Source organism: Conger conger, chromosome 3, assembly GCF_963514075.1.
Source record: "Conger conger chromosome 3, fConCon1.1, whole genome shotgun sequence".
Lineage (NCBI taxonomy): Eukaryota > Metazoa > Chordata > Actinopteri > Anguilliformes > Congridae > Conger > Conger conger.
The window spans coordinates 43,029,816-43,056,132 of record NC_083762.1 but is presented as its reverse complement, the minus strand read 5'-3'; the positions used below and the strand labels follow the sequence as shown (position 1 = coordinate 43,056,132).

General features: G+C 36.6%; 1 protein-coding gene across 1 annotated transcript in view; it reads right to left on the bottom strand.

Annotated features, from left to right (window-relative positions):
- znf804a (zinc finger protein 804A) overlaps positions 1–26,317 on the bottom strand; it is a 64,903-nt gene that overhangs the window by 7,245 nt on the left and 31,341 nt on the right. The window contains exon 2 of the mRNA XM_061236089.1: positions 12,498–12,641. Within this exon, the coding sequence (XP_061092073.1) occupies positions 12,498–12,641 (144 nt within the window). The remainder of the gene's footprint in view (positions 1–12,497; positions 12,642–26,317) is intronic.

The following is a 26,317-nucleotide window of genomic DNA, read 5'->3' as shown; positions in this document are numbered from 1 at the left end:
GAGTGCAAACTTATTCTATCTAGATATCACAGATATTACAGTTAACTGCCAATTAAGTTGACAAGGTTATCAATTGGCATAGTTTTGGAGGAAAATAAGGCAAATCATAGTTACTTGTAATTGATTAAAAGGTTTGGCTTATAAACAAATATATAAATGCATATATTGTGCTGTATAACCAATTATTGTCTACGTGTTCTTCATTTCTTATACTATACAGTAGTTTCAGGAAGGTGATGTCGCAAAATCTTGATGACTAAACTACAGGGATAGTGATAACAGATTTGTAACTATGGAAGTATATACAGCACAAAAGAAACATGGAACTAATACTTGTGTAAAGCACATATTAATGTTTTATCAGTAAAGATTGCCAAGTTTCCCTGTCATCTCAAAGGGATCATTGCTACGTACCTGGTGAACCAATACTGTCCACTTTTGTTAAGAGCTTATAGTTCATCTATAGCAGTTACTCAGCCCGGTAATGCATTGTTCAAAAAATAACAGTAACTTCACTCTTGCCATATGTTTGCTTCCACCCTCACACAGAAAACTGTGAATCCTCATCTTTTGGAATTCCCTTTTTGCTAATTCATTACTGTTAACATGTGGCATTGGAGGAAAACAATGAATGCTCATACTTCCTACTTAAATTTGCTATATTAAAGTACATTTACATTACACAATCACATACAAATTATGTATAATTAGAATGCATTCCAAAAAATAGCTTTTTACTGGCTCGTAAACATTCACACACATTTTTTGGCTAACCTTATATCAACAAGGGAGTACAAGACTGTTGTTGCATTTGTTTTATTTGTGCCAGTGGTATGGAAGTATGCTTGAGAAATATTCAGAAAATTCAACAATTGGTCTTCAATGTCACAAAAATAATTCTGAATAGTAATTCTGTTTCAGAAGTGTTTTCTGGGAAGCATCCTTTCATGGTAAGATTGGCTATCAGACATTCAAAGACACACAGTCAGCGATTAAGAGTCTCTTCAGAACTAAAGGAGGTAATGAAGGTGTTTACATACCAATGTTCTGCTTCATCAAACCTATTTTCTACATAAATGAAAAATAGTTCCACATGAGGTTGTTCAATTGCATGAAATTGTCCAATTTATCTAAAATAAAACTGCCTGATGATAATTTACACTTGACTTCCTGGTCTGACTGCATATATATTTTGAATCTCAGATCTCTTTCTCACCATTGACTAGACTAGACTTATTGTCAAACTTCTTATGAATATATATAAAATATACTAATTGTGCTACATGTTTTAAGAATCACGTACCTCCTAATAATTTCCAAATCCTTCACAACACTCACAAATTATTGCTCAATTAAAGAAAAGAAGAATGATTAAAGAATTACTAAAATGAATTATACTGTTATATTATACCAATTATACTGTATCTTTAGATTTGAACGAAACAGCAGTACAACCATTAGGTGTGCAGCCAAACTGAAGTTGAAGTGAAGATCCATACAGAATTGATACAACAGGGCTGCATTTCATGAAGCCTTCTTAACGCTATGTCGTTCGTAAGTTACATTAAGTACCTTAAGCTCTACCTTAACGTTTCAGCATGTTTCCCGAAACGTCCTTAGCTAAGTATTCCTTCTGTACATTGTACTTTCGTAAGGTTGGTCCTTAGCGATGTTATCAGCTCACTCCGCTAGTGGCCACCACTATTACGACCGCAAGCCTCTGAAATCAGCTGTTGCACTTAATTACATCAATCTGTTAAGCAATACGTACACTAATAATTCCACAGTTGTAGTTGGCTAATAATATTACTAAAATACCATATTAATGGGACTGTTTTTATGCAAGTAATAAAATTGTACGTTATGAAGGATGCATGTTGCACTTTATTGAACATATTGCCTAATTGTCTTTTAAATGATATTCATAAACAGATGATTTCCCACTCTCTCTGTGGGCTGGAGTGATGTTTAATCATAGTTCTGTCTTTGTTTTGTTGGACACTGTAGTCCTAAAACTGGAAAATAATGTTTCTTTATTCAGCACGATGTTAAACAATATCTCCATTTTGTTTGCTGTGAAGCAAAACCATATCTTATGTTGTTTTCGTGTTGCTGCGTTTTGCTTGTTGCTTCTGGCAAATCAACCCTGATTGCAAAGTCATTTAAGGCACCATGACAAAGATATCAAAAAAATGTCTATAAAACATGACATGCCAAAGAAGGCGTATTGCTAGATGGTGTAGCCACAAACCGTATCACTAACCATATATATATATTTTGGCGAAAATTACATATACGGTTGGATAATTTAGTTTTGTAAGTTTTTAATTCTATTAATACGTTCCCACCAGGCGTGATGAATGCAATATTTTTAAGTATTTCTGCAGTGTTTTATTCATAAATAACACTACTTTCTCTCATTACGCAGTCAAACAGTTGCTGCATGGAGTCCATAATTGATCTTAGAGCGAGTCGATGGGCCTAGTAACATCGCACGTAGAAGCTATCCCTTAAGCAACCGCCTAAGTGATAGTTTGGGGAAGATACATAAAAAAGTAAACAACTTTGGTAAGGTATACCTTTCGAGTCTTGGTAAAATGCTAAGAGGCACTGTTATCAGGGAAACACGGCCCAGGTCTTCACCATTTCAGTTTTGAGATTAGATTAGACCTACTTCACATTAAAAACTGAATGTTATTATTTTCCTGTTTAGAAATGTGAAAAAGTAAGCATACATCTTCACCCATGGTGTAATAACCCCTTCAAAAAAAGAAGATTGCACAAGGTCTTTGTCATTTGAATCTTAACTATTAAAATCTCATATTTTAATACATATATTCAAATCAAGCAGCATTGCAATCAGCACAATAAAGTGAAGATGAACATACCACTGACAAATTAAATGTTTTTTTAACAGAACTTACATGGGAACGGCATGTCTATATGGATGTATAGGTAATTACATAATTACATAATTTGCGCAATTTTATACTAAAACTAATCGTGACATAAAACATTGAGCCATAAATAAATCATTTTTCAGCTCCAATATAATTGTTTCACTGTAGTGGTTTGGATACATTTCAATTTAATTTGCTGCAAGGCAAAACACTGGCTGAAACAGGCACATTGACTCAAATTTGTGTTTTTACAGCTACAGGGACACTGCTGCATTTTAGTAGTCACAGTTAGAGTAGGGGTAGCTGTGCATAACTGCAGCCACACTCACAAAAGGCTGCAAGAGAGTCCACTTCAACATTAAGCATTCCACTCGAGCAGTGTGATGTTACACATAGTTCAACAGCACTGTAACCTTTCTTATTTCAAGCAGCTCAGATGATTGCAGTTATAGTGGATGGGTTTCATTGTCGAGGCCGTCATGCGTTCACATCAGATATAATTTTGGCATGTTAACGGCCTCCCCTTTCAGAGTCAGTGCACAGGGGTAACTGATTTGATCCCCTCCAGATAGGGTTCACACTCTGTTGCTTCTGTGTGGGCAAACCGAGTCCCTCTTTAATGCACTGGTCTTTGTCTGCCCATCCAGCAGAAAATAGCGGGCTATCTACATCTGTTAAAGTCCCTTGGTAAAATACAGTTTCTGGGAAAACGCCTTACTCCTACTTCATATAATTACTGCAGATTTTCACAGTCCTGCAGAAATTAATTTTGTAATACTGTATCTGCTGCAGTTTTCTGTTTAGACTCTCATATTGATTTTGTGGCACAAAGATGTGGCAAAATGTTACTGAACAGTTCTGTGTAAGAGAGGTTGGCTAATATAAAACATTAGGGAGATACAAGAAGAAAGCAATTCATATTTGATTAAAAGGGAAGATGTGATGAATCTGAGATCATATATTTTTATTTTAGGGTAGCTTTGCTAAAAATGTCTGTCACATTTTTTACATTACAGAATGAGAGACATTTTAGGCTATTCATTTGCAATTTTCCAGAGCGTCTTACAAGAACAGGATATACACAGCACACCTGATATATGCTGCAACATTTTAAAAATGAGGAATGTCATGGTTCTGCTCTTTGCATTATGTTCATGACACAGTTTAAGCATTGTATGAATCAACCTAATAGAGTAATATTGGGATTACACATACCCTTTATACATTATTATGGTAAAAGAGACATTCTATGATCAGTTGAAACAACAGTCTGCACACTGTAACACTCCCATCTAATAATTTAATGAACCAAACTGAATGATATTTCAGGGACCCAGGGCCTTCATCAGACGTGACATGGCATGGGCCATTGTGTCTGATGAAGGGTCTGTGCGCCTGAAATGTCACTCATTTTGGTGCATTAAATTATTGAACGGGAGCCTTGCAGTGCACTGATTGTTGTTTGATGTACTGTATCGTAGCTCATATAGATGTTCTGTCCAGCACCTGCTGTCCTAATTAAGGCAATGGATGTGTGTGCCACTACCACTCTTGTTAAAAGTGACATTCTACCCATTACAGTATTTTTGACAATGCATCAGATTAAATAACTCCAAATTGACACATATGGATGACATAGTTCTTTGAACATGTTCTATCAGAGATTTTATATTGCATATATTCTCACCATGAAAGTGACTACGTTCACTGGAAGCACCCTAGCAGCAAATATAAATATGGTTACCTTATATTGCGTGTATGTCTACTCACTGTAATGACCAAGGAAGTTTGCATAGCAGTGCACAAAGTGTAGTAAACACCTGTGAACTGTGTGTGTGCTCAGCACAATACAATAGACTACCGCCAGCCCATCTGTAGTCAGTTAAAGTTACTGTAAATGTAAATCCTGGTAAATAATTTCTGATGATTTTCTGGGGGTGCAGTGTTTAATGTTATTGTCCCACAGTAAAAAAAGGTCCTGGATTCAAATCCAAACAGAGGTCTTTCTGTGTGGAGTTTGCATTTTGCTATTTGACACCTTATCCCTCTCCCAATCTCCTTCCTTCTCCAATACTATATACTTCTTGAAAATATATTTTATGGATACATCACTGTGTGATAATGTATGGCTCTTTCAACTTTTTCCAGCCCTTTTACAGTCACTTCATTCCTTTCCACTTTGCCCCATGCCCCCAGAGGGCAATTTCCACCTATTTTGTACTAGTTCTATAAGTGTCCGTATCTCAACAACCATTTACTGCACACACATGGCTGAAGACTTAAACTAAAGAAGCTTCATTCAGAAATGTGTACACAAAAGATACACTAATATACAAAAAAAATACTCTTTTATGTTTTTAGAGTTTAGCACTGAATATCTAAATTTTGAAGTCAAGCACCAACCCAGAACAATTTTTTTTTGTGCACAAACTTGATGTCAACATGTCTACAACATATGGTAAAGATATCTACAGGCATTCACATACGTTTTCCCAAAACTGCACCCAGATGTCCTCAAGTGTCCATAAATCTCTCCAAATATGAAACATCTGTGTATCTTTTTTCCAGGCACATGAATAATTGGAAAAGCGTATTTTTCTATTAAAACAGATTTTTTCATACAAAATGTAAAGAAAATGAACCTTGTGTGTTTTACTCACATGTATAGTAAGCATGCCCAAAGTGTCCAAAAACTAAAACGATTACTCACACTAATGCTATCTAACCAAACTGCATCACATTTAAAATGGAACTTTATTTTGAAATTAGGTTAACCAGAGCCCTGTTTTACCCTGTTAGCCAGTGCAGTTACAGGTTTATCTATACCAAGTCCAAATCCTGTAATTATGCACATCCATATATACATTTTTCTTTGTGAAAATTTATTTTGCACAGCTCCTAACTGTCCTAAACTATTCGTCACCTGAATATGACACATTATACGTTATTGGAAAGGGTAGGAAACCCTGTACAAGAAGCTTACCATGTTTTATATTAGTTTGGTACTGCATTCACGCACCAATAAGAAGTAGTTAAACTTATATTTCTACCAAAGCAGAAATATGTCAGCTGGATGTGGAATAAAAGTGAGTTGAAAAAAAAAAAAAACAATGTGTATATTCGTGCAACTTCTGAATTGTATATTTTTTGACATAGAGAAATGGTATCCAGGATTGTTAGAATGCCTTTTGTTATCTGAGTCTGGCGAGGTGACGGTTGTAAATCGAGAACATGGTGGAGGCTGGAGTTTTATTTCTCTGCTTTGCAAATAAGAGGCTGATAAGTATCTAAACTGCTGTTTTTAACAGTCTTTTTAACAATCTGCTATCACTGTTTTTAACTTTTATTACGTCACAGTTTTTTGTATGATATAAATACGAATGCAACAATAATTTCATTTGTCGACGACTCAATCACAAGGGGGAAAAGTGGATAGGGTTAAAAATAGCAAATCAAGCAAGTTCAGTGGACTATTGCTTTGTTCAGTGGACTATTGCTTTGTTCAGTGGATTATTGCTTTGTTCAGTCAACTATTGCTTTGTTCAGTCGACTATTGCTTTGTTCAGTTGACTATTGCTTTGTTCAGTCGACTATATTGTTTTTTCTAGGGGTGTAACGTTTCACCTATTCGTCCCCAACCGTTTCGGTACAGGACATTCGGCTCAGTACAGCCGTGAACTGAATGAATACAATCTCGCTCACCTCTAAAGCAGAACTTAATTCGAAGACCTGCTGTATGCTAGCTGTCTGCTAGCTGGCGAGTGACGCAACTGTCAAAATAACAAATAAAGCATTAAACATCACGTAATTTCGTACATGAAAGATAACATAACGAGCATAACATAACATTCTTCCGAATACGTAATTGTTTATTTGGTTCAAAATTACAGGCATTTGGTTATTCAGTTTGCTCAGCTGGCTAGCTAGAACCTGTAACACAGTACAACGCCATTAAGGGGTTGACGAGGAACAATAATTTACTTTATTTTAGTTCCTAGGGGGCAAAGCAGGCTCTAGAACATATTCGTGTTGGCATAATAAAAAATTCATAAATGCTTCATGAATGCTGCATTGAGTGCTTATGAATGCTTCATGAATGGTTTATGAACATAGAGTTCACATACACTATTTCCATAGGCTTCTTGCCTTTTGTAAAATACAAATTTAGGCATTGGCATAATAAACAGCATTCCCTGTGATCAATCAAAAAGAAAGGCGAAATTCTATTTTTGCATTTCTATTTCCCCCCGCTGTACAAAAAACCGAACCGTGATTTTGTGTTCTGTTGAACCCTTAGTTTTTTCTCATGAATGTAGCTAGACAGAAAGGCATCCCAATACAAATAATATTGAAGAAACTTTGACAAATACTGTATTTTGTAGAAAGATACAACAATAGCCAGGATACTACTACTACTACTACTACTACTACTACTAATACTACTCCTACTACTACTACTAATAATAATAATAATAATAATAATAATAATTATTATTATTTTTATTATTATCATTACGCATTTCACAAAACACTTTTCTTTCATACTCACTTAATTTTGTTGCAGTTAGAGATAAGAATGGACTATGGGTATTGTACAGTCGCTTTGTGAATACTATGCTCGACTGTTCATTGCAGCAGCTCACTTACTGAACAAAAGGGCCAGAGGCTTACTACTTCACTCACAACTTCTGAAATGAATTGCCAAAGAAACAAAACTTTTTAGTGAAAGGAGCCAAAATGTCTGATTCTGCAATGCCCACAATCCTGGATATCGATCAGTATTTGGTTTTATGTGCCAGTCAACAAAATTTGCCTTCACTGCTAACCATTTCCATTTCAATAAGCATAAAATTGTGTTTTTTGGGCTGCATTCTTTGAATAATTCCTTATCAAAATGTTCATATTTCCTATAGTTTCCTATATTTGCTTTTCATTGCCTATTTCAAAGTCAGGCCACATTTTATTTTAATAGTATTGTGTATGTTGTGACTAAGAGATAAGAGATTTTCAAATTATATACAGTGGAGCTCACTTTTGGCATGTGACAGCATAAGTGCAAATTAACATGGGTGTGAATGGAATTGCTACTTGTGTATTATTATTATTAAACATGCATTTCAGATGTTTGGAAGGGGGTTAGTGGCACTTCACAATACAGCCCTCAGAACGTCAGTGCATTATTTGTGGCATGTGTTGTGCATTACATAGCCATACTCCTTTGATGTTAGTAGACCTCACAGATGACACATTACAGGACATTCATGCAGGGAGAGGCAGATACAATTGGCTGTAGATCTATTTCCCTCGTGAGTGTAGGCCCACATTCATCTAATCATTTAATGTGTGAAATTAATTTTAGTTGAAGTGATGATTTTTTTCTTTGTATTTTACATAGTGGTATTAAACAAAACTGACATAAAAGAAACAAAAACCTATAGTAAATTAAACTAAACATGCCATCTTATTTCCTGTTCTCTGGTTCACAAGTGTGATGCTTGCCAACTTCATACAGTAGTGGCAGCAGCATGATGGAGAGGCTAACTGGAAACTGTTTCTGCCAGCTGTCTCCTGCTTCTAGCCAGTCTGGGAACACTGAAATGGAATTGTTTGTGGGAGCCATTTATTATAGTTTTTAGGGGGGAAATAAATGTTAAAACTAAAATATTCAGTCTTCTCATTCTTTCGAGTAGTGGGTCTTAGAGATACCTGTAATGCATTTGTTGACATACAGTAAGGCAATCATGAAACTGAAGAGTGATAGATCAAGCCCAGTTCAAAGCTGGACAATCATGTGATAGATCTTCATAAACAAGTAGTTTCCCAGAAACCTTTGTAAAGCACAATTACAAACAGGCAAATATACAGATTTTTTTTTATTTTTCCACTTTTTACAACATCAACTTGTCAGTCTTTTGCTGAATTGTCAAACAAAAAAATAGGAAAAACACATTATTGGTTTGTAACCATTGGGGAGATATGGTATGCAAATGAAAGGTATTTTTAGCATGAGCAAAGATCTTCTCTCATCCATACAACTCAGCAGTCTTCTTGACACTGATGCACAAACTTCAGCATGGGCCCCTCCCCACCTCAGGCCCTGGTGCGATCACACCACTAGTCCCGCCCTTAGCTCCGCCCCTGCCTGCCATAAAGTGTCACGTGCATTGACTGACTTAACAAACTGCCTAGAAGGCTTACTGTGACAGGTGTGTCATATCACTATTTGAAAATAACTATGTTATTTACTAGTTGAAAGCGATGTTACTATGTGCCAACCCATCAAATAATGATACTTCATGCAAAAACAGCTTGTCATTAGTTTATATTCTTTTCTGTGTGGGTTGGGATGACTTAATCTTGATAGGCAATGTAAGAATGTTAATTTGTTGTGAAACACACCATGGAACAGCTCTGAATCTGAAATGCATCCCTGCAATGGCTTCTTTAATACACTCATTTAAAGTAAAATGTTCCCGTCAAGACCATGTCATCTCACTGTGCTGAGCATGTTACCTTAAAGTTTAATTTGCATTGGCCTGTGTTACCCATTCTTAGAAATGATGTGGCCACCAAAGGACAAATTTTATGTTGTTTTTTTTCAGTTCTGCTTCTCTAGCTTTAAGTTTCAAATGCATCAAAAACATCTTGCCATTATAAAAATATTTAATTTAATTGTACTCAATTTTAATGTAATCCAACAAAGTTAAAAATATATTTCATATTCATCCTTCATGACAGGCAGTCAAGCCAACAATATCCTAATAGTGAGCATATTACTGGCAGTGGAGAAGATGGCATTAATTGGTCAAGACAAAGAAAAAGGTTGACCAACAACGAGTACAAGTCAGTATTTTTACAAGTATGAATTGAAAAACCATAACATTACTGCCCAAACTAAATGAATGAACTCACAGATAACTATTTATTTAAACTCATGACAAGCTGCTTTTTTTGGCAGGCTGGCACATAGTGACAAAGCTTTCAATTATTAATTTACGTAGTCATTTTCAAATGTCATGGTCAATCTGTCGTACGTGTGCATGAAACCTCTGTCATAGTGAACCTTCTATGCAGATTGTTATGTGAGTTCCGTCATAACACAAACTGAAGATTCTCATAACAATGGTATGTCATAGTTATGAATGGACATAACTGGACACTTCATGACAGGAATTATGTCATGGTAATGATGACCACTGTCAAATACTATGTTACCAATTACTCAAATAACAATGTCCTATTTATATCTACTTGTAATTCAGACCAATATATAATGCTTTGATAATTTGATACTTTTCATAATTGTATATTTACTGCTCTTAGTCTCTATGGCTATGCTGTATTCAGCAGTATTCTGGAGGAATTACTCTTCATTTCCTCTCTATTTTGTTAAAAGCAAAGAACTGTGCTAGTTTAATGTATACTGCTCTCAGAAGTGCGTGAGGTAAGAGGGACCAGTGGTGAGTGAGTTTAAGTGCACATTTTTACATTTCAATAAAGGTTTCATCCATCCATCCATCCATTATCTGAACCCGCTTATCCTGATCAGGGTCGCGGGGGGGCTGGAGCCTATCCCAGCATACATTGGGCGAAAGGCAGGAATACACCCTGGACAGGTCGCCAGTCCATCACAGGGCACACACACCATTCACACACACCATTCACTCACACCCTTCACTCACACACTCATACCTATGGGCAATTTAGACTCTCCAATCAGCCTAACGTGCATGTCTTTGTACTGTGGGAGGAAACCGGAGTACCCAGAGGAAACCCACGCAGACACAGGGAGAACATGCAAACTCCACACAGAGAGGCCCTGGCCGACGGGGATTCGAACCCAGGACCTCCTTGCTGTGAGGCGGCAGTGCTACCCACTGCACCATCTGTGCCGCCATAAAGGTTTCACGACGAAGAAATTACAGCAGTGTTTATACATAGTCCTCAATTTCATTGCACCATAATGTTTGGGACACAGCAATGTTATGTAAACGAAAGTAGGATATGTTTAGTAGTTTGTTGCATATCGTTTGCATGCCATGATGTCCTGATATCTGTTGACCTATCAGCATCATCAGAGTCTGGATATCTTATTTTCAGGTTGTCCTACAAGCAACACTAAAACTCTTGGGAATGGATCTCTATGGGAATTGACAGGTGGGACTAGATTACGCTTAAATTATACTGATACAGTATGGAACACATTTTTTGGCTAAATGGCTTTAAAGCATCCAGTCTAAGGTATGAAATGGGCCTTAAACCACTGTTCTGCAGAAAGATATACAACAGATATGACAATAAATTTTTTCCTGAATATTTTTTCCATTGAGTTCAACAGGAAGATTTGTCAGGAGAAACAATTATTTCTTCTTGGACCCTGGATGACTTAAAGCCATTTAGCCAACAAATGATGGGTCTTTGTCCCAAATGTTATGGAGGGCACTGCATTTTTGTGCCACTAGACTGGTGTGTGGTATTTCTGTGGTACAGTATTATGTATAGCATTTTTATTTTATGCATAAATATATTATTATGTATAACATTTGTGTGGGATTTTTTTTCTATATTATGAATATTATTTTAAATCTTGCAACCCCACCCCCGGTCTGATAATGTGAACATTCCTTACAGGTGTCACCAGTATTTGCCTGCTGTGATATAGCTATTTTATGCCACATGTACTTCTGGTGTTAGTGTGCCAATGGATCAGAGGTCATAGAAGCATTCAGTCGATAGTTCAGATATTGACAGTGCCATAGACTCAGGAGATAACAGATTGTATGTCTTCTCCTCTTGATGGGACGGAAAGTAACAGTATTGGTCTGAGGGGGTCATAGTAAACACCAACATAAGGATTAATGCCCCATTTCCAAAAAGGCATTAAGGTTGTTGTGGTCGAGCTATTAAATCTTATATATTGATTAAAACACTTAATGAATCCTCATTCAAATTATCCCATCAAATAAAAATACATTCCAAAAACATCTAAACCATCATTTTCCCATCCATACTTTCCTAATAGCTACCATCATTAATTTCGGCTAGAAAGTACTGTGTAATTAAAAATGTTTTACAATGCATCTTGTTCAATTGATAGTTCACCATACTGAATGTTCAGTATGAATGGATTTCTTCAGCACCTTTTAACTCCTGCAGAACAGTACACAACAGCGCTCAAGCAATGTACAGCATATTGCTTTGTTTGTAGAGAACCTAGCAAATCACTTAAAATAAACAACATGGAGAAGAGCTGGAAAGGTATCCTTATACCAATAAAGTGAATGGCCACACTACAGAATAATTGATGTACCTTGGTGTTTATTGGGAAAACAGAGGAAGAAAACGGTTTTATCTCCATCCACAAGAGATGGAAAACAAAGCTGACATCACCAATTTGTCTGTCTCCCAAGATACTGTACATGACCCTGGAAATAAAATCACTTCTGCCACAAACAAATCTTCCAACTTCTATGGGATGCGACAATAGATCAATTTGTCTTGTACCTGTTTGGCACAGTCTTTGTCTTCATCTGCAGTTAACATTCCAACATTTCTCACTCACATAAAGAAATTGTCAAGTAAGAAAAACCTAATTACCTGCGTGTGGGCATGATCATATGAGTTGATATGGTTGTCAAACTCCTGATGTTTGTAATATTGTTTGTCACACAGCTTGCAGTAGAAGTTGGCCTTCAAGTCTTCAAGGGCTTTGGCCATTGTCCTCTCCTTCTCTGCATAATCCTGTATTGCAGAAAGGGATTGAAATCAGTGAGGAAAACACAAAACTTTCTGACCTTTGCAAAACGTACTTTGCTGTGATAGAGCAAACTCAATTGATTTTCTAAGCCTGTGCTTATAATTTCTGTGTGCTGGCTCAGTTTTTTTTTGTAAACCAAATCCATGTACAGTACAGAACTTAGTATTAATGAGAGGCACCACCCAGTGGGGTTCCCTTTGATATTACATCTTGTAAAACTACATGAAATGCTATTTGACCATTAGAGGAGGACACAATTCCCTCACAGAAATTATGTTGACATTTCAACGGGATCAGCAATAAACATTTTACTTGCTAAGAATATAAAAATCTCCATTGAACCTCACAAAGAAAATAAAACTGGCCACACTTTTTTCTGTATTATATTTTGAAGTAATGTTGTGTAATGCAATATTTGTTAAATCATTTAAATTAATGTAAAAATGTGGGAAAAGTGTATAGTATTTCAAGGAGTCAATTTCCCACATTAAACATGGAAATTAAAAATATCCTGATTAATCAACCTCTACATTAAATTTGACAATGCCTTGAAAACACAACCACCTCAGCAATTGAACACTGCTCCAAGCTCCTGTCAACTCTTCACCTGTCTGTCTTCTCACCCTGTGCTTTAGTTCTCTTGCAGTATAAATTTTTACCTGACAAAATGAAAGGCAATAGCTTTTTGAGTTTTGAGTACTTGCAACTGCAAGGTTCAGTTCCACAGCATGCATGAGACTGACTGGGATTTCTGACACATCTGTTGTCATTGTAAAAATGAAGGGGCGTTGATCAGGGAGGTTAACTGCTGAGTTTCCATGTAATGAAATGAGAATCCCTGGGATAATAGCATGGGGTAAATGCTGTAGGGAGTGGGGCCCGGCAGTAGTGGGCAGGGGGAGGAGGGGAGGGGTTCGGTCACAGGATCTTGACTGATGGACAGCAACTGTCATGTCAACTGAGGTATGAAAAACATTGCACAGCAAATTCCCATCAGAAGTACCTGCAGGGTCAGAACATTTGTTGAGCAAATATCTGATGATCCGTCTCTGTTACTAATTCTCAGGTGAAATGTACTGAATGTGTCGACAGGCCTGCTCTGCTCAGTGTGAAGTGTATGTGTATAGGAAGAGATTTGGTTTATTTACCATGTACTGTATATCTCTCACAGTATTACATTGTAAGACATACAGAAACACAGGGTTTGTGAATTATTTTGTCCCAATTTAACAGCATACCTATATTATTTATGCTTCTTTGATGTATATACAGTATACAGTGTAGCATGAGAATGTATTGAATCTTCAGCATTGTCTGCACTTCAAAAGCCCCCCCCCCCCCGGCAACTGACCTCAGCTGTTTTTTTTCACCAGAGGCAGATCACTTTTCAAATCTATTTTTTTTAATACTTGGGAGATGTGGAATATTCCAGATTCAAAGCACAGCATGTAAAACCCATCTCTTGAAAGAAATATCTCTTAAAGTCATACAGTGCTGAAGGAAATTGGCCCCAGTCATAATCAGAATCTATTTACAGCATAACCTGTTCCAAATACTAGACAAGTTACCACTGAAAAACTAGACTTCCCAGTATAAAAACAAAAAAAAGTTGTAGAAATACACCCTGGACACCAATTCATTGCAGGACACGCTGTCAGGATTCAGACTTGGGACCTTAGTAGTGCTACCCACTGCACCACCACCAAAGCGTATTTCATCTGTGCATTGTGTAAGTGCCCTTTAATAGTGTACTTTAACTATGATTAAATAAAATCATATATACTTTCAATAAGGATACTAAATTACACTGGTTTCTTATTTCATTTGCTGTTTTTGGCCAAGAATGCTGCTGGCCGGGATTTGTAGCAAAATTACCCATAATCCACAGTGGTTTAGGCATGCACAACCACCACACAACCACCACCAGGTGGCAAATGTGAGCACTCTACTCCACAGCTAAACAAGAGACTTTTGTTGTGCATGTTATTGATCTTGCATGCTGTTTTGTTGCCCACCATTAGAACCCTTTTCTTAAATGTCTTGGTTTCAGTGACATTATTGTCAATTCATACATGGTAGCACAATGGCTAACCTACAATGTGACAAGAGTGTTAACCATGTGCTTTACACACGGATTTACGAAGTGAACTAAAGTGATCACAGACAATTTGTGTACAATTTAACCAAACGTAAATGTTGTCCGTTGTTGCAGTTGTAGTGTGTGTGACATTTGTAACAGAGTTGCGGCACAAGTGTGACAATGAAATATAATTGAATAAATCGTAAAGATCTGCAGTATATTCCAGGACAAAAAATACTTGGATTGAAAGAGCATATCTTGCGTGGATGTTTAAACCAGCAACCAATTAGAAATGCCATTTATTTAAGTTTATTTGTGAAATTGGATGAGTTGTGGTTTCTCGGTTAGTCTCTTCTCCGCATTCTGTGAACACTAGAGAAAAATTACAAACAAATCCATGGTTAAAGCTATCCAAGTTACCATAATCATGATATAAATGACCAATTTAATACCAACTGTAAGCTAGCAAGTCTGATTCATTATAATGTTTCAGTAGCCTAATGTATGCTAACACATATAGTGAATGGGGAATATCCCCATGACTATGCATCATAGAAATACAGTATACTTGCTGTTTCATTGCTTTTCAATTTATGCAATACAACCCAAACACATATGGATTCGGAGCCAGGGGATAATATCAAAATGCTATGTGTTTTGGTTTAATGAGCACAAACATAGAAGAGCAAACAAAAAACCACTACAGATTATTCATTTACATACATTTTTTTTTAAATAGCTCACTATATTAATGCTTTTTCACATCTGTGCTTATATTTTTGGATGAGAAAATGTGTTTTTTACAATTGTGAAGAGTTACAATTGTGCCAGTTATCCCCTATGTATAAATTGGATTGAGGCCCTTATTGAAGAATCTGTTAACATTAAATTACCTAAATCTACTAATTTGGTGGAAATTAAATTAGTAGAGCTGACATGCTTGAAGCCACATTGTTAGTTCAATATAAATGTGTGAAACAGATAATTATCAAAATACTCTTGATCCAACCTTGTTATGCTGGATGTTTGTGTTAAGTCCCATCACATTAGTAGAACAATAGTAGGTTACTATAGCTCCGAGAGAATTTTATATTTTTTAATTCTATAAAAAAAAGACCACCTGCCATATTAAAATCCATGGCATCTAACCCTACATCACTTTCACCAGTATTACAAGGTACTGCATGTGGTGAAACTTTATTTATTTCTTAATATGAAAAATTATACAGGTTCTGGAGCAAGATAGATGTGATCATAAACACTAATACGTACCAAGATGTTTAGTTTAAAGAACAAAACAATGCACCCCCCCCCCAATGAGATTTCTATTTTCATTTAAAAATTTAACTTTTGAATACAATTCACTTATGATTATCTGCTTATTTCAGTACGTATATCATATAATGAAATATTACGTGTTTATAGACAAGTTTATACAGTTTAAAGCATTTTTATTCATGAAAAACTGGTTCAAGCAGGGTTTAAGCAAATAGGTGTATATACTGTACATGAAGGTAAATTGAAGTATAACTTTTTACAAGTATATGAAAATACCACTGTAAATATATGTGTAAATATATATGTGTATATGTGTACTTTTAAAAGCATTTTAAGCATACTTTAAAATACTTTAAAGAGTATAAGCACACTTGAAACTATTTTGTTTTGTTAAATTATGCATATAATACATTTAATGTACATGCACACCCTGATATTGATTCTGACTGAATAATAATAATAATAATAATAATAATAATAATAATAGTCCTATCGTAGGCCTAAGAAAACATTGACAAGATCAAATGGATAAGCATTATCTGGACTTCCTACATTTCAAGTGTCAATTCATATCATTGGGTCAATATGCCCAACAATTCAGGACAAGCTTCGAACCAATATGGGTCAAAATCATTGCTATTTTGGCCATTGTCTTTTGACTTATCATCTTCAAATCTAAAACTTATTTTTGGTTGTTATGATGTTTTCTGATGCTATGAGTTATGTGAACATGCACATCAATGAGATATGGTTAATGGCAGAGGAGGAATCCAGGAAAAAAGTCAATAGGTATGACGTTACAGAGCTTTTATCTTCATTCATCTTCTATAGTGCCATTTTGATCACTATTTATCAAATAAGCTCTCTATCGAATAAGCTCAAAATCCATCTCAAATCAGCATACTTTTTGTTTTTGCAATATTTGGCTTTTCCACTTAGCTTTTCTTATTTTAGACTTTAAAGTGCATAGAATAGCTTGATGAAAATATGGCTAATGACAATATGGTGCCTACTCCTATATGATGTTTGCCCCCCAATAAAACTAATAATAAGATTCCAGCACAAAGTGTCTATCTGGGAGAGTAGATTTTTGTAAATTGCCAGATTGTTCTACCAGCCATGGAAATTGCACTGCCAAATAAATCTGCGTGATTGGCACAGATAATGACGCACTTCCTTGGCACCCCTGCTGTGAAACTATTACAGTATGATTGTGTTTAATGAGTGTCTTTTATTACCAAGTGTGCAGATGATGTAAACCACATTTACTGAGAGAGCTTTGGAATTTCTTCTTCTTTCAATAATTAGTTACAACCTTTTCTATACCCAGCTGTATGAGAGTGTGAGAATGAGAATTTAGGATTGGGAACCATCTGTACTTTCACACAGAATACATACCTCAATAAATAATATTTGTATTTATTTAATATTATTCAAATATTTATAACGCTAAAATCTGTCTGTAATTTTGATTGGATAAAGATGATATCATTTCAAATACAAAGAAAGAATAAAAATGTTGAATTATATTTTTTACTAAATAACATTTTTGGCTGCAAAAATAAGGAACAGAACCGGTGAAAAAGAATTTATACAAGCTAAAATGTTACTGCGCTTCATAAAAAGAATGGCTCCAATGAAAGAAAATTATATGCTCCTACGAAGGAACAAATAAATCTAAAATTCATTTTATTATCATCAATACAACACTGCTGTGGCAGGTGGCAGTGCGTACATCAATTAGCAATATACTACAGAAAAAAGCAGCACCAAGTTAAAGTGAGCAATTAAACAAAGAGTGAAAAGACCCGCCAGATGAAGTGGCGGAAAGCCGTGAATCCTTTCACACAGCAGGGAGAAACGATCGCGGCTGGCACCGGGAAAGTTCGGCAATGAGACATGCTCTGGGGTTTCCTTCGTGAATCTGGGTTGAGTAGCAGAGGTTCCGGTTTCCAGTGAAGGAAAGTTACTGACTGAGGGCACATCGTTCAAATTGGCTTCCTACTCTTGCCATGGAAGAGCACATTATAATTGCCTTGGTGTGCTGTCACTGCCACGCAATCTGTCATGCAGCAGGTGGCATTGGAGAACGGTGGGTGTGCGCAAAGGCACGCTGCTAACCCGAAGGACACCCGCTCTCTTCTCCAGCAAGAAATGCATTACTGTTCACAGTTTAGTATGCGGCCTTGGCTCCTTTCATTTTGCGTAATACACATTTGTTTTGGCCATTGTTCCTCATCTACCCAGACATACTCTCATTTCCAAATGAATTGGTTCATATAGTGTGTGGTGTTGGGAGTTTTCAAAAAAATATTTCAGACCTGGCAAACACATCAAACCAATACAGCAGAATGCAGAAGGTAAATGTACATGGCATGGCATGTAATAAAAGTTTCTGTGTGTTTCAGTAATGACATTAGTGTGCTCACTATGTGCCTTTGCAAAATGTGTAAGGGTAAAAAGCAGGAATACATCTCTCAACCTTATTCTGTGGTGTCCCAGCAGAATTTAAAGACAATCAGCAGGAAAACATATTTACTGTGTATACGTTAAGTAAAATAATTTATGGATTTTAATGTCTCTGTCTTTACGATCCTTTAATCATCTATGATTATGACTGATTTAGTGTTTATCACTAAGGAGGCAAATATTTGGCTAAGTACTGTGCATCATAATTAGTGTTTAGGGAATAGTATAGTTTGTATAGTTAACAACGCACAGATAAGTGAAATCACACTGCTGGTATTTCCACCGGCAGAGAATTATGGTATTGAAAAACATTTCAAAAATGAAATATTAAAAAAGCTCAAACTTTTAATTGAAAACATGGCTGAAGCTCTCAAACAGGCATTACATACTACCCAGACAATATTTCACCCACTGGTTAGTAAAATTATGATGTATTACCAAACAATATATTGTACAGAAAGTCCCTGGCTGTAAAGACACAACCCCTAAGAGAACACAGTACCCACAGACTAATTTGTTGTTTATTGCTCACAAATGGGATCTCCCCCCAATACCTGAGAGACCCCAATATATGGAAGAATAGCTTTTCCCAGTTTGCATAATTCTACACATTTGCTACACTGTAAAGGGAGGATTTACCATGTTATGTAAAACAGCCCGTGTTGTAAGAGTTAGAAAATGATTTCTGAGTCAAATGCTGCCATGTAGTGCCTTAAAATAATTGGAAGAAAATGGGTAAAGTAGTTGCCATGACAAACAACCGTTAAATCTTTCTGTTGTTCAGGTGCTTCAGAGGAGACAACTCTACTCAGCTACTTGCTTGAAATTCGAATTTCAAAGAAACACACCTAAAAAGCTTTAATGACAATACATGTGTCACAGGTGATAAGAGAATGACCAGGAACAGTTTGAAAGTACACACATTTCGGGTTTTCAGACTTAATTGTCTGGCTTCTGTTAGGATTTTTGTCATCTCCTTAAATTCTCTCAGAGCATAACAAGACAGTATGGTAAAAATAGGGTTTATTTTATTATCCTTTTGTCTGTCTGAAGCATAATGCTTTCATGTATCCTCTCCCACAAAAGAGAGAATGACTAACTGTTTTTTTTTTCCACAAAGAAAATATTTTTGTGCCCCAGTTTGGCTGCACTTACCCTGAACACTGGCAGGGTCCAATACTGACTACAGTATATCAAGCTTTGACTCAACTTAATCAATTTAAATATTTGTTAAATATGTTGCTTGTAAAACAAGTGTTGCTTGTGGCAGCTTTAACAATAATGTACATTATATCCATATCGGGTTCATCTCTGAATCAATTGCAGCCTTTTTTTACATATACACTCAGTGAGCACTTTATTAGACATTTTTTAGACTTCTACTGCTGTAGCCTATCTACTTATGGATATGTTATGATGCATTGTGTGTTCAGAGATGCTCTTCTGCATACCACTGTTGTAATGTGTGGTTATTTGCATTACTGTCACCTTCCTGTCAGCTATGACCAGTCTAGCCATTCTCCTCTGATATCTGTCAATTACAAGTAGTTTCTGTCTGCAGAACTGCCGTTCACTGGATTTTTTGCACCATTCTTTGCAAACTTTAGAGACTTATGTGCATGAAAATCCTAGGAGATCAGCAGTTTCTGAGATACTCAAACCACCCTGTCTGCCACCAACAATCATTCCATGGTCAAAGTCACTTAGATCACATTTTTTCCTAATTCTGATGGTTGATGTGAACATTAACTGAAGCTATTGACCCGTATCTACATGACTGTATGCATTGCACTGCTGCCACACAATTGGCTGATTAGATAATTGCATGAATAAGTAAAAATGTTCCTAATAAAGTGCACAGTGAGTGTACATTTTATACACAATTTTCCAAGATGGCTCATCAGTACAAATACAGAACCAAAACCTCCAAACCCAAAACCTATAGTCGTTACTTTTTGAGCTCACTGAAATGCTTGAAGATCAAAACTGTAAATGAGAGCTAAAACTAGCCCCCCACAGACATCTGTTCTTTCTCACATAATCTGTGCTCACAAGCACCGATCCAGAAAACGAAGAAAAAAAAATACGAGGGAGCAGATATGTCAGTAAGCACTGCATGAAACCTAATACCAGAACCGCAACAGCAAAGCCCCAGCAGATGCTGAGCAAAACTTTGATCCCTGAAAACAATACTGAAGCAATATCACGTTCGCTGAGGGACTTATTTCCTTCTAGTGCAGCCATCTGTTCTATCTGACTCCCTCCCATTCAGTGGTGCAGTGAGTCAGTAGTTGGAAAAGGCCTGATATCACATATTAATGCAGGACCCAATTCAGGATTCAAGGGGAATCACAGGTATTACTACAGGGCTTTTTGGGGAGTTTACAAACTATTTCTGCATCTAACTCCCTGAAAAAATCTCAACTCTCAAACTCTCAAACTAAAAAAAAAAAAAAACCTTGTGCCCATATGCAATCCACACATCATCCTTTGATTCTTTTTCTTTTTTATTATGACGCATACAAAAAAAATACAAACAACCAAATTGACATACTTAATTTAGTGTATTTACTTCATTTTGGCACTTCTACTGATGATACAGGAAATAGGACACACTATTGGCAATTCACAGCTTGGTACTATTATTAGAATATTTCCCTCTGTTTTTAAAGGTAAAACAGACATACAGTACATTTGAAAAATATATGAAAAAAACCATATTCTTCCAGGGTATCCAGACATCCCACTATACTTTCTTTTGGGTGACTCAAGTTTACCAAAGGTTATAAATTATACTCCAAACCATGGGAAATGTCACTGCACCGAGGACTGTTTTAGCTGGATGTTCACCAGGGAATCCTATCCTATTCAGAAATAGCTTCAGCAAATTTGAACAGCACATTTGTAAACACCCAAAATGTTGGTTGCATTAAGCTATGGCAACCATGTACATGTATGTCTGTGATTACAAAAAAGATGTGCTACTAGCTTGAATAAGTTAAACGTTAACACTTTACACCATTTTTTACTGACATTTGTTTAATTTCCAGCTGCATGATTCATTGATTGATCAATGTATTAACCTCATCTGTGCTTAAATACTTACTGTGTGATTCTGCCTATGATATACTGTAGTCCAGCATGTTACAGGCAAACACAAAAATTCTTATTATAGGAGAAATGAGCTAGGAAAAATGAACTATTTTCAACTCATTCAAAATTCAGTTTGCCTTATTAATGCCTTTACATATAAAATGACAAATAATCTACATTGGCAGCATCCTGGTCATATTAATTAGGGATTTTCCATTGAACATTTTCTTCCACGGTAAATGTAATTACTTATAGTTTAACAAAATAATCCTTATCGTAAAAGTAGAAGAATGAATGACAGGGGAAGTCTTTTGTATAGGGATGTTTAACATTTTCTTTTTTTTTCTGTGGAAATAAAATAGCCCGTTCTGTATAAAAACCGATGCAAATTAATCAAGAAGAATAGAAACACATTTCGAAAAGCATTTCATAGGCTCCAAGCACAGGGAATCGCAGCATGGTGGGAGGGTATCTTTCTGTCTCAGAAAGAATACATGCAGTAAAGTTTCAGGAGATCTGACTATATGGCTGCCTTTAAAATTGCTTAGCCCACCAGGTGCTGTGTCTGCTGGTTTGGATTCTGCAGAGCAGACTGCTCAAAGAGCCGTCTATTTGCCATGATCGCGCAGCTTCGCGATTGTCCCTTTGACTGCGGCTCTCACCCCTATCACAACACCCGGAAAGACTATGGGGCGGTTTTGTCGAAAGTGCGGTTCTTGGCCTAATAAAAAAAGAAACCTGTCGAGGGGCTGTAAGTACAGCTTGACACAAGGGCCTAATTGGCAGCCTAGCAGATCGTTTGACTGCAGGGAAATTGGCTCAGCGCTGTTTCTCTGGTGTCACAGAGCAGAGGATAAATGATAAGGCTTGATGCTATCCGTGGCCGCAGAGACGGAGCGCCGGTAAGGAATGCGGAGGTGGTCCTGAGGTTTATTCATCTGGGAGCCCAGGCTCTTATTATGCGCGAATGTGTTGAAAATCAGGAATGTAATTCACTCCCATGTTTCACTACCTGTGAGTTCCATAGCCCGAGGCCTGCTTTCTGAAGAGAGCACGAGGCAGACGTGGCAGAATTAAGAGAGGGATAGAGGTGAAATCAGACAGGAGGCTTCGTTAATAGCTGGCTTCACGTGCTATATGCTCACCGTGCCGATGGATTCAGGGCAAAGCATAATGAAATGAAAGCAATCGTAATGACTGTACTTATAAAATCAGCGAACCACAAAGCTTACTGTATATTTCACGTAGGCTAGTCACACAGGGCAAACTGCTACAGAGAGAGAAAAAAAATAAGGAAGGGTGCTTCAGAGATATTCCTGACAGCCCTGGCAGTAGATGTGGCTTTATATGACAGCTGTTTTTTTTTCTTTTTTTTTAAGTTGCCCTCCCATCGTGAGGGAAGTGGCGATGCGGTAATTATCATCTGCAATCAACTGAGGTTATGATGGGAACAGCTCTATTTTTTTCCCTTCTTCTCTTTAAATACATGACACAGGAGCTCAGAAAATCAGGAGGAGCAGGCTGTAATTACGGAGACATCCTTCTGCCTGATGAGACTAAGCTCACATGCCCCCCCCCCCCCCCCCCAAACTCCAGAAGTTTCCTCTGAAAATTAATCTACTTAAAATACACCCACATCTGGAGGTTCTATAAAAAAGAGAGGATTGAAACACTAGAATACATTAACAAACAATACAGGAAAATATGGTGGTTTTCGTTCTCCATCTACCATGAAGGAGAGAACATGCTCAAAAAATGGTAAAATAATATAACATACCCACCCTTCATTCTTGGGTTGTTATATATAAAATGATGAAGGAAGGAAAGCCTTGCATTTTAACAATATTCAGTTCATTGTTTTCCTGTGATCACTAATCGTGGGTGGAAATTGCAGTCTTGACCTCTAGAGGCAAATGTGTGGTTTTCTGTTACAAATTTTGGCACTTCAAATTGAAATCAGTTTATGTGGCACTGTCATTTACTCCATGTAAGCAAATGTATTTTAACCAATAATTTATGGGAGGAGGATGCACATACTGTCTTGATATTTGTCATATTCTTCTGGAAAAATATTTATCAACTGCAACGTTCAGGGTCTGCACCTGTTTTTGGTGCATGAACTTGAAAAATGGATATTACTGTACAGTTATAGTTCATTACTGGACTTTCCAGCCCCTGGCATAGCACAATTTCTGCTAATTATTTGAATATCGTTTCCGGAAAAGTAGTACCCAGAATACAGTATCATATAGTTTGTGATAGCTCATAATGTCAATACACAAAATACCAATAAATAGGCAAAAAAGAGCACAAGATTTTAGTTTGATATTGTTCAATGTCATTAACAGGATTCCAGTACGCAATGCACTCGCTTTCCCAGTTCTGAGCTTATGGACATTAATTCTATATAGTGAATGGGGGATGCTGATGAGAACTTAATATGAGGTATGGTTATATTCATTTATAAGCCGTTTTCTTTGAGTAATTGAGTGCTCTAGTTCTGAAACCCCTCCACACTAAGCGCACGGTGATTTCAAAAGAAAACAGTCTTTCATTATCATGCTTAGGAAATCTCACTCCCCTTAGAGGCTCTTAGATTTAATTATTAAGCCCCCCCCCCCACCTCCCCATTTGCTGTCTGTGTGAATTACCAATCCTTTTAATTGAAATAACAATACAGATACAGCACTGCAAGCACATGCAATGGGTTCGCTAGTAACAAAGATTATTTAAAGGGATTACTTGTATTTTGCAGAGCATTTCAATGAATCTATACTTAGAATTAGGGACTGTAATGAATAGCATGTTAGTAAGGCAATGCATGCTTTACTTATCTTCTCTTAGAACATTTTACACATTTTGGTAGGATAGTATTCATAGAACATTTGCAGGTTACAATTCCTTTACCTCGACTGAAATGACAAATATGTTACAATATAATCTTGTAAACTAAGGAGTCACAATGTGACTTCACATTATTGTGTCAGTCATGGTGCCAAACCTGGGAATAATTTATTTCAGGAAATGCATTCAGTTTAGCAGGTGAGATTGAATCAAATAAATTTGATTTGATTTTACTTGCAGCCAATAATCAAAAAGCCACCCTGCACATGTTCTGCTACCAGAAGCATTACATTTTGAGAGATACCTGCAGGAGTCCACCAACCAAAAACAGGACGCAATATTATGTGCAAAATGGCACTGCATAATGCTATTATCGGCTTGGCAGCATACTGAACTTCATTCGGATGTAAACTGAGACAAACAGGATTAAAAACTGCCCACAAATCGCAGCAAGGATTATTTTGAAAGATGACTAAGTCTCTTGTCTTCTCATTGACGTAATGAGGTGTGAATAACCGTAGATACGGCATGTAAGGCCTCCCTGAATTTCCATTTTCTTTACAGCATTGCTGAGGCTGCTGCATAATTTTCATTTTATCATCTCATGCCTCAAGTGTGCTAAAATGCATACTTAAAAGCTCAGTTTTATGGAATGATAGCAATAAAATGGAAAAATTAACTTCAGCTCTCTACTTGCTATTGACCTTAGCCTCTTGGCCACCACTCAGGAGAACAATGGTACTGGACATGTGGATACATTTTTTTTTTTAGCTACACTTAAAGAGAGGCAATCAACCTGACCACTAAAATTAAAATGATGTGAGCATATGTCTCTAGTGGTGTATAACTATCATATTACTCTTTCGTCAAGAAGAGACTACTTCGGAACCCTTGCAGTGAAACTCAGAAAAAAGACCAAATGTCCATACTTCATACATGTAAAACAAGAATGCTGAAAATAGCACAGCTTTCCGACAATTGTTAGCTATGTTTTTGCTGGTTGAGCAGCTTAAAGATGTTTTAAAAGTAGAAATTAATACTGGGACACTGTAAAGCTGAAATAAATTCAAATTTGATCCAACCACATGAGCAATGTGAGTTACTGTATGCATGTATGAAGGCCAGTGTTCATTACTATCAAAACTTCCTGATCAATGCTTAATAAGACTGTATGAAAAAATGGCTTATTTCTTGTATCAGTAAGCATGGAAGCGTATTGTCACTCATTTTTGCACCTAGATTTAAATTAACCCTATCTTGTCTGTGCTGGATTGCAGAGGTTGTTGTGATGGTTCTCCTTGCTTAACATATTTCAGAGGATGAGATACTGACTGCAAAATGAGACAGATATTCATGCACAGCTCTACATATAACTAAGAATAAAAAGGTTGTTGCCAAGGCAACTTTGTAAACAATCCTCTGAATTAGCATGGCTATATTTAGCTGCAAATCCATGCCGACCTGTTGTTGGCATATTGAATGTATCTCCAGTTCACATTCAATCACTTTATTATTGTGAGACACAGATTTTCAGGGGATTAAAAACTCACTCTGGTTTCCATGGTTGCATTAACATTTACTGTAACTAAAATGTAAAATGACACACAGCACATGGAAGCTATGTGACATTAATTCCCTCTCAATTTGGTTAATTACAGTTGAAGTGAAGGTACAGCTACCGGTAGGTGGTCAGCAATTTGGCTATTTACACATACACCAGTTACAGTGAGGTCCATAAATATTTGAACAGTGGTACAATTTCTGTTCTTTTGACTCTGTACTCCAGCACATTGGATTTGAAATAAATCAATGAAAATTGAAGTACAGACTGTCAAGTTTAATTTGAGGATATTCACATACATATTGGGGGATCTGAGTTGGAATTACATCCCTTTT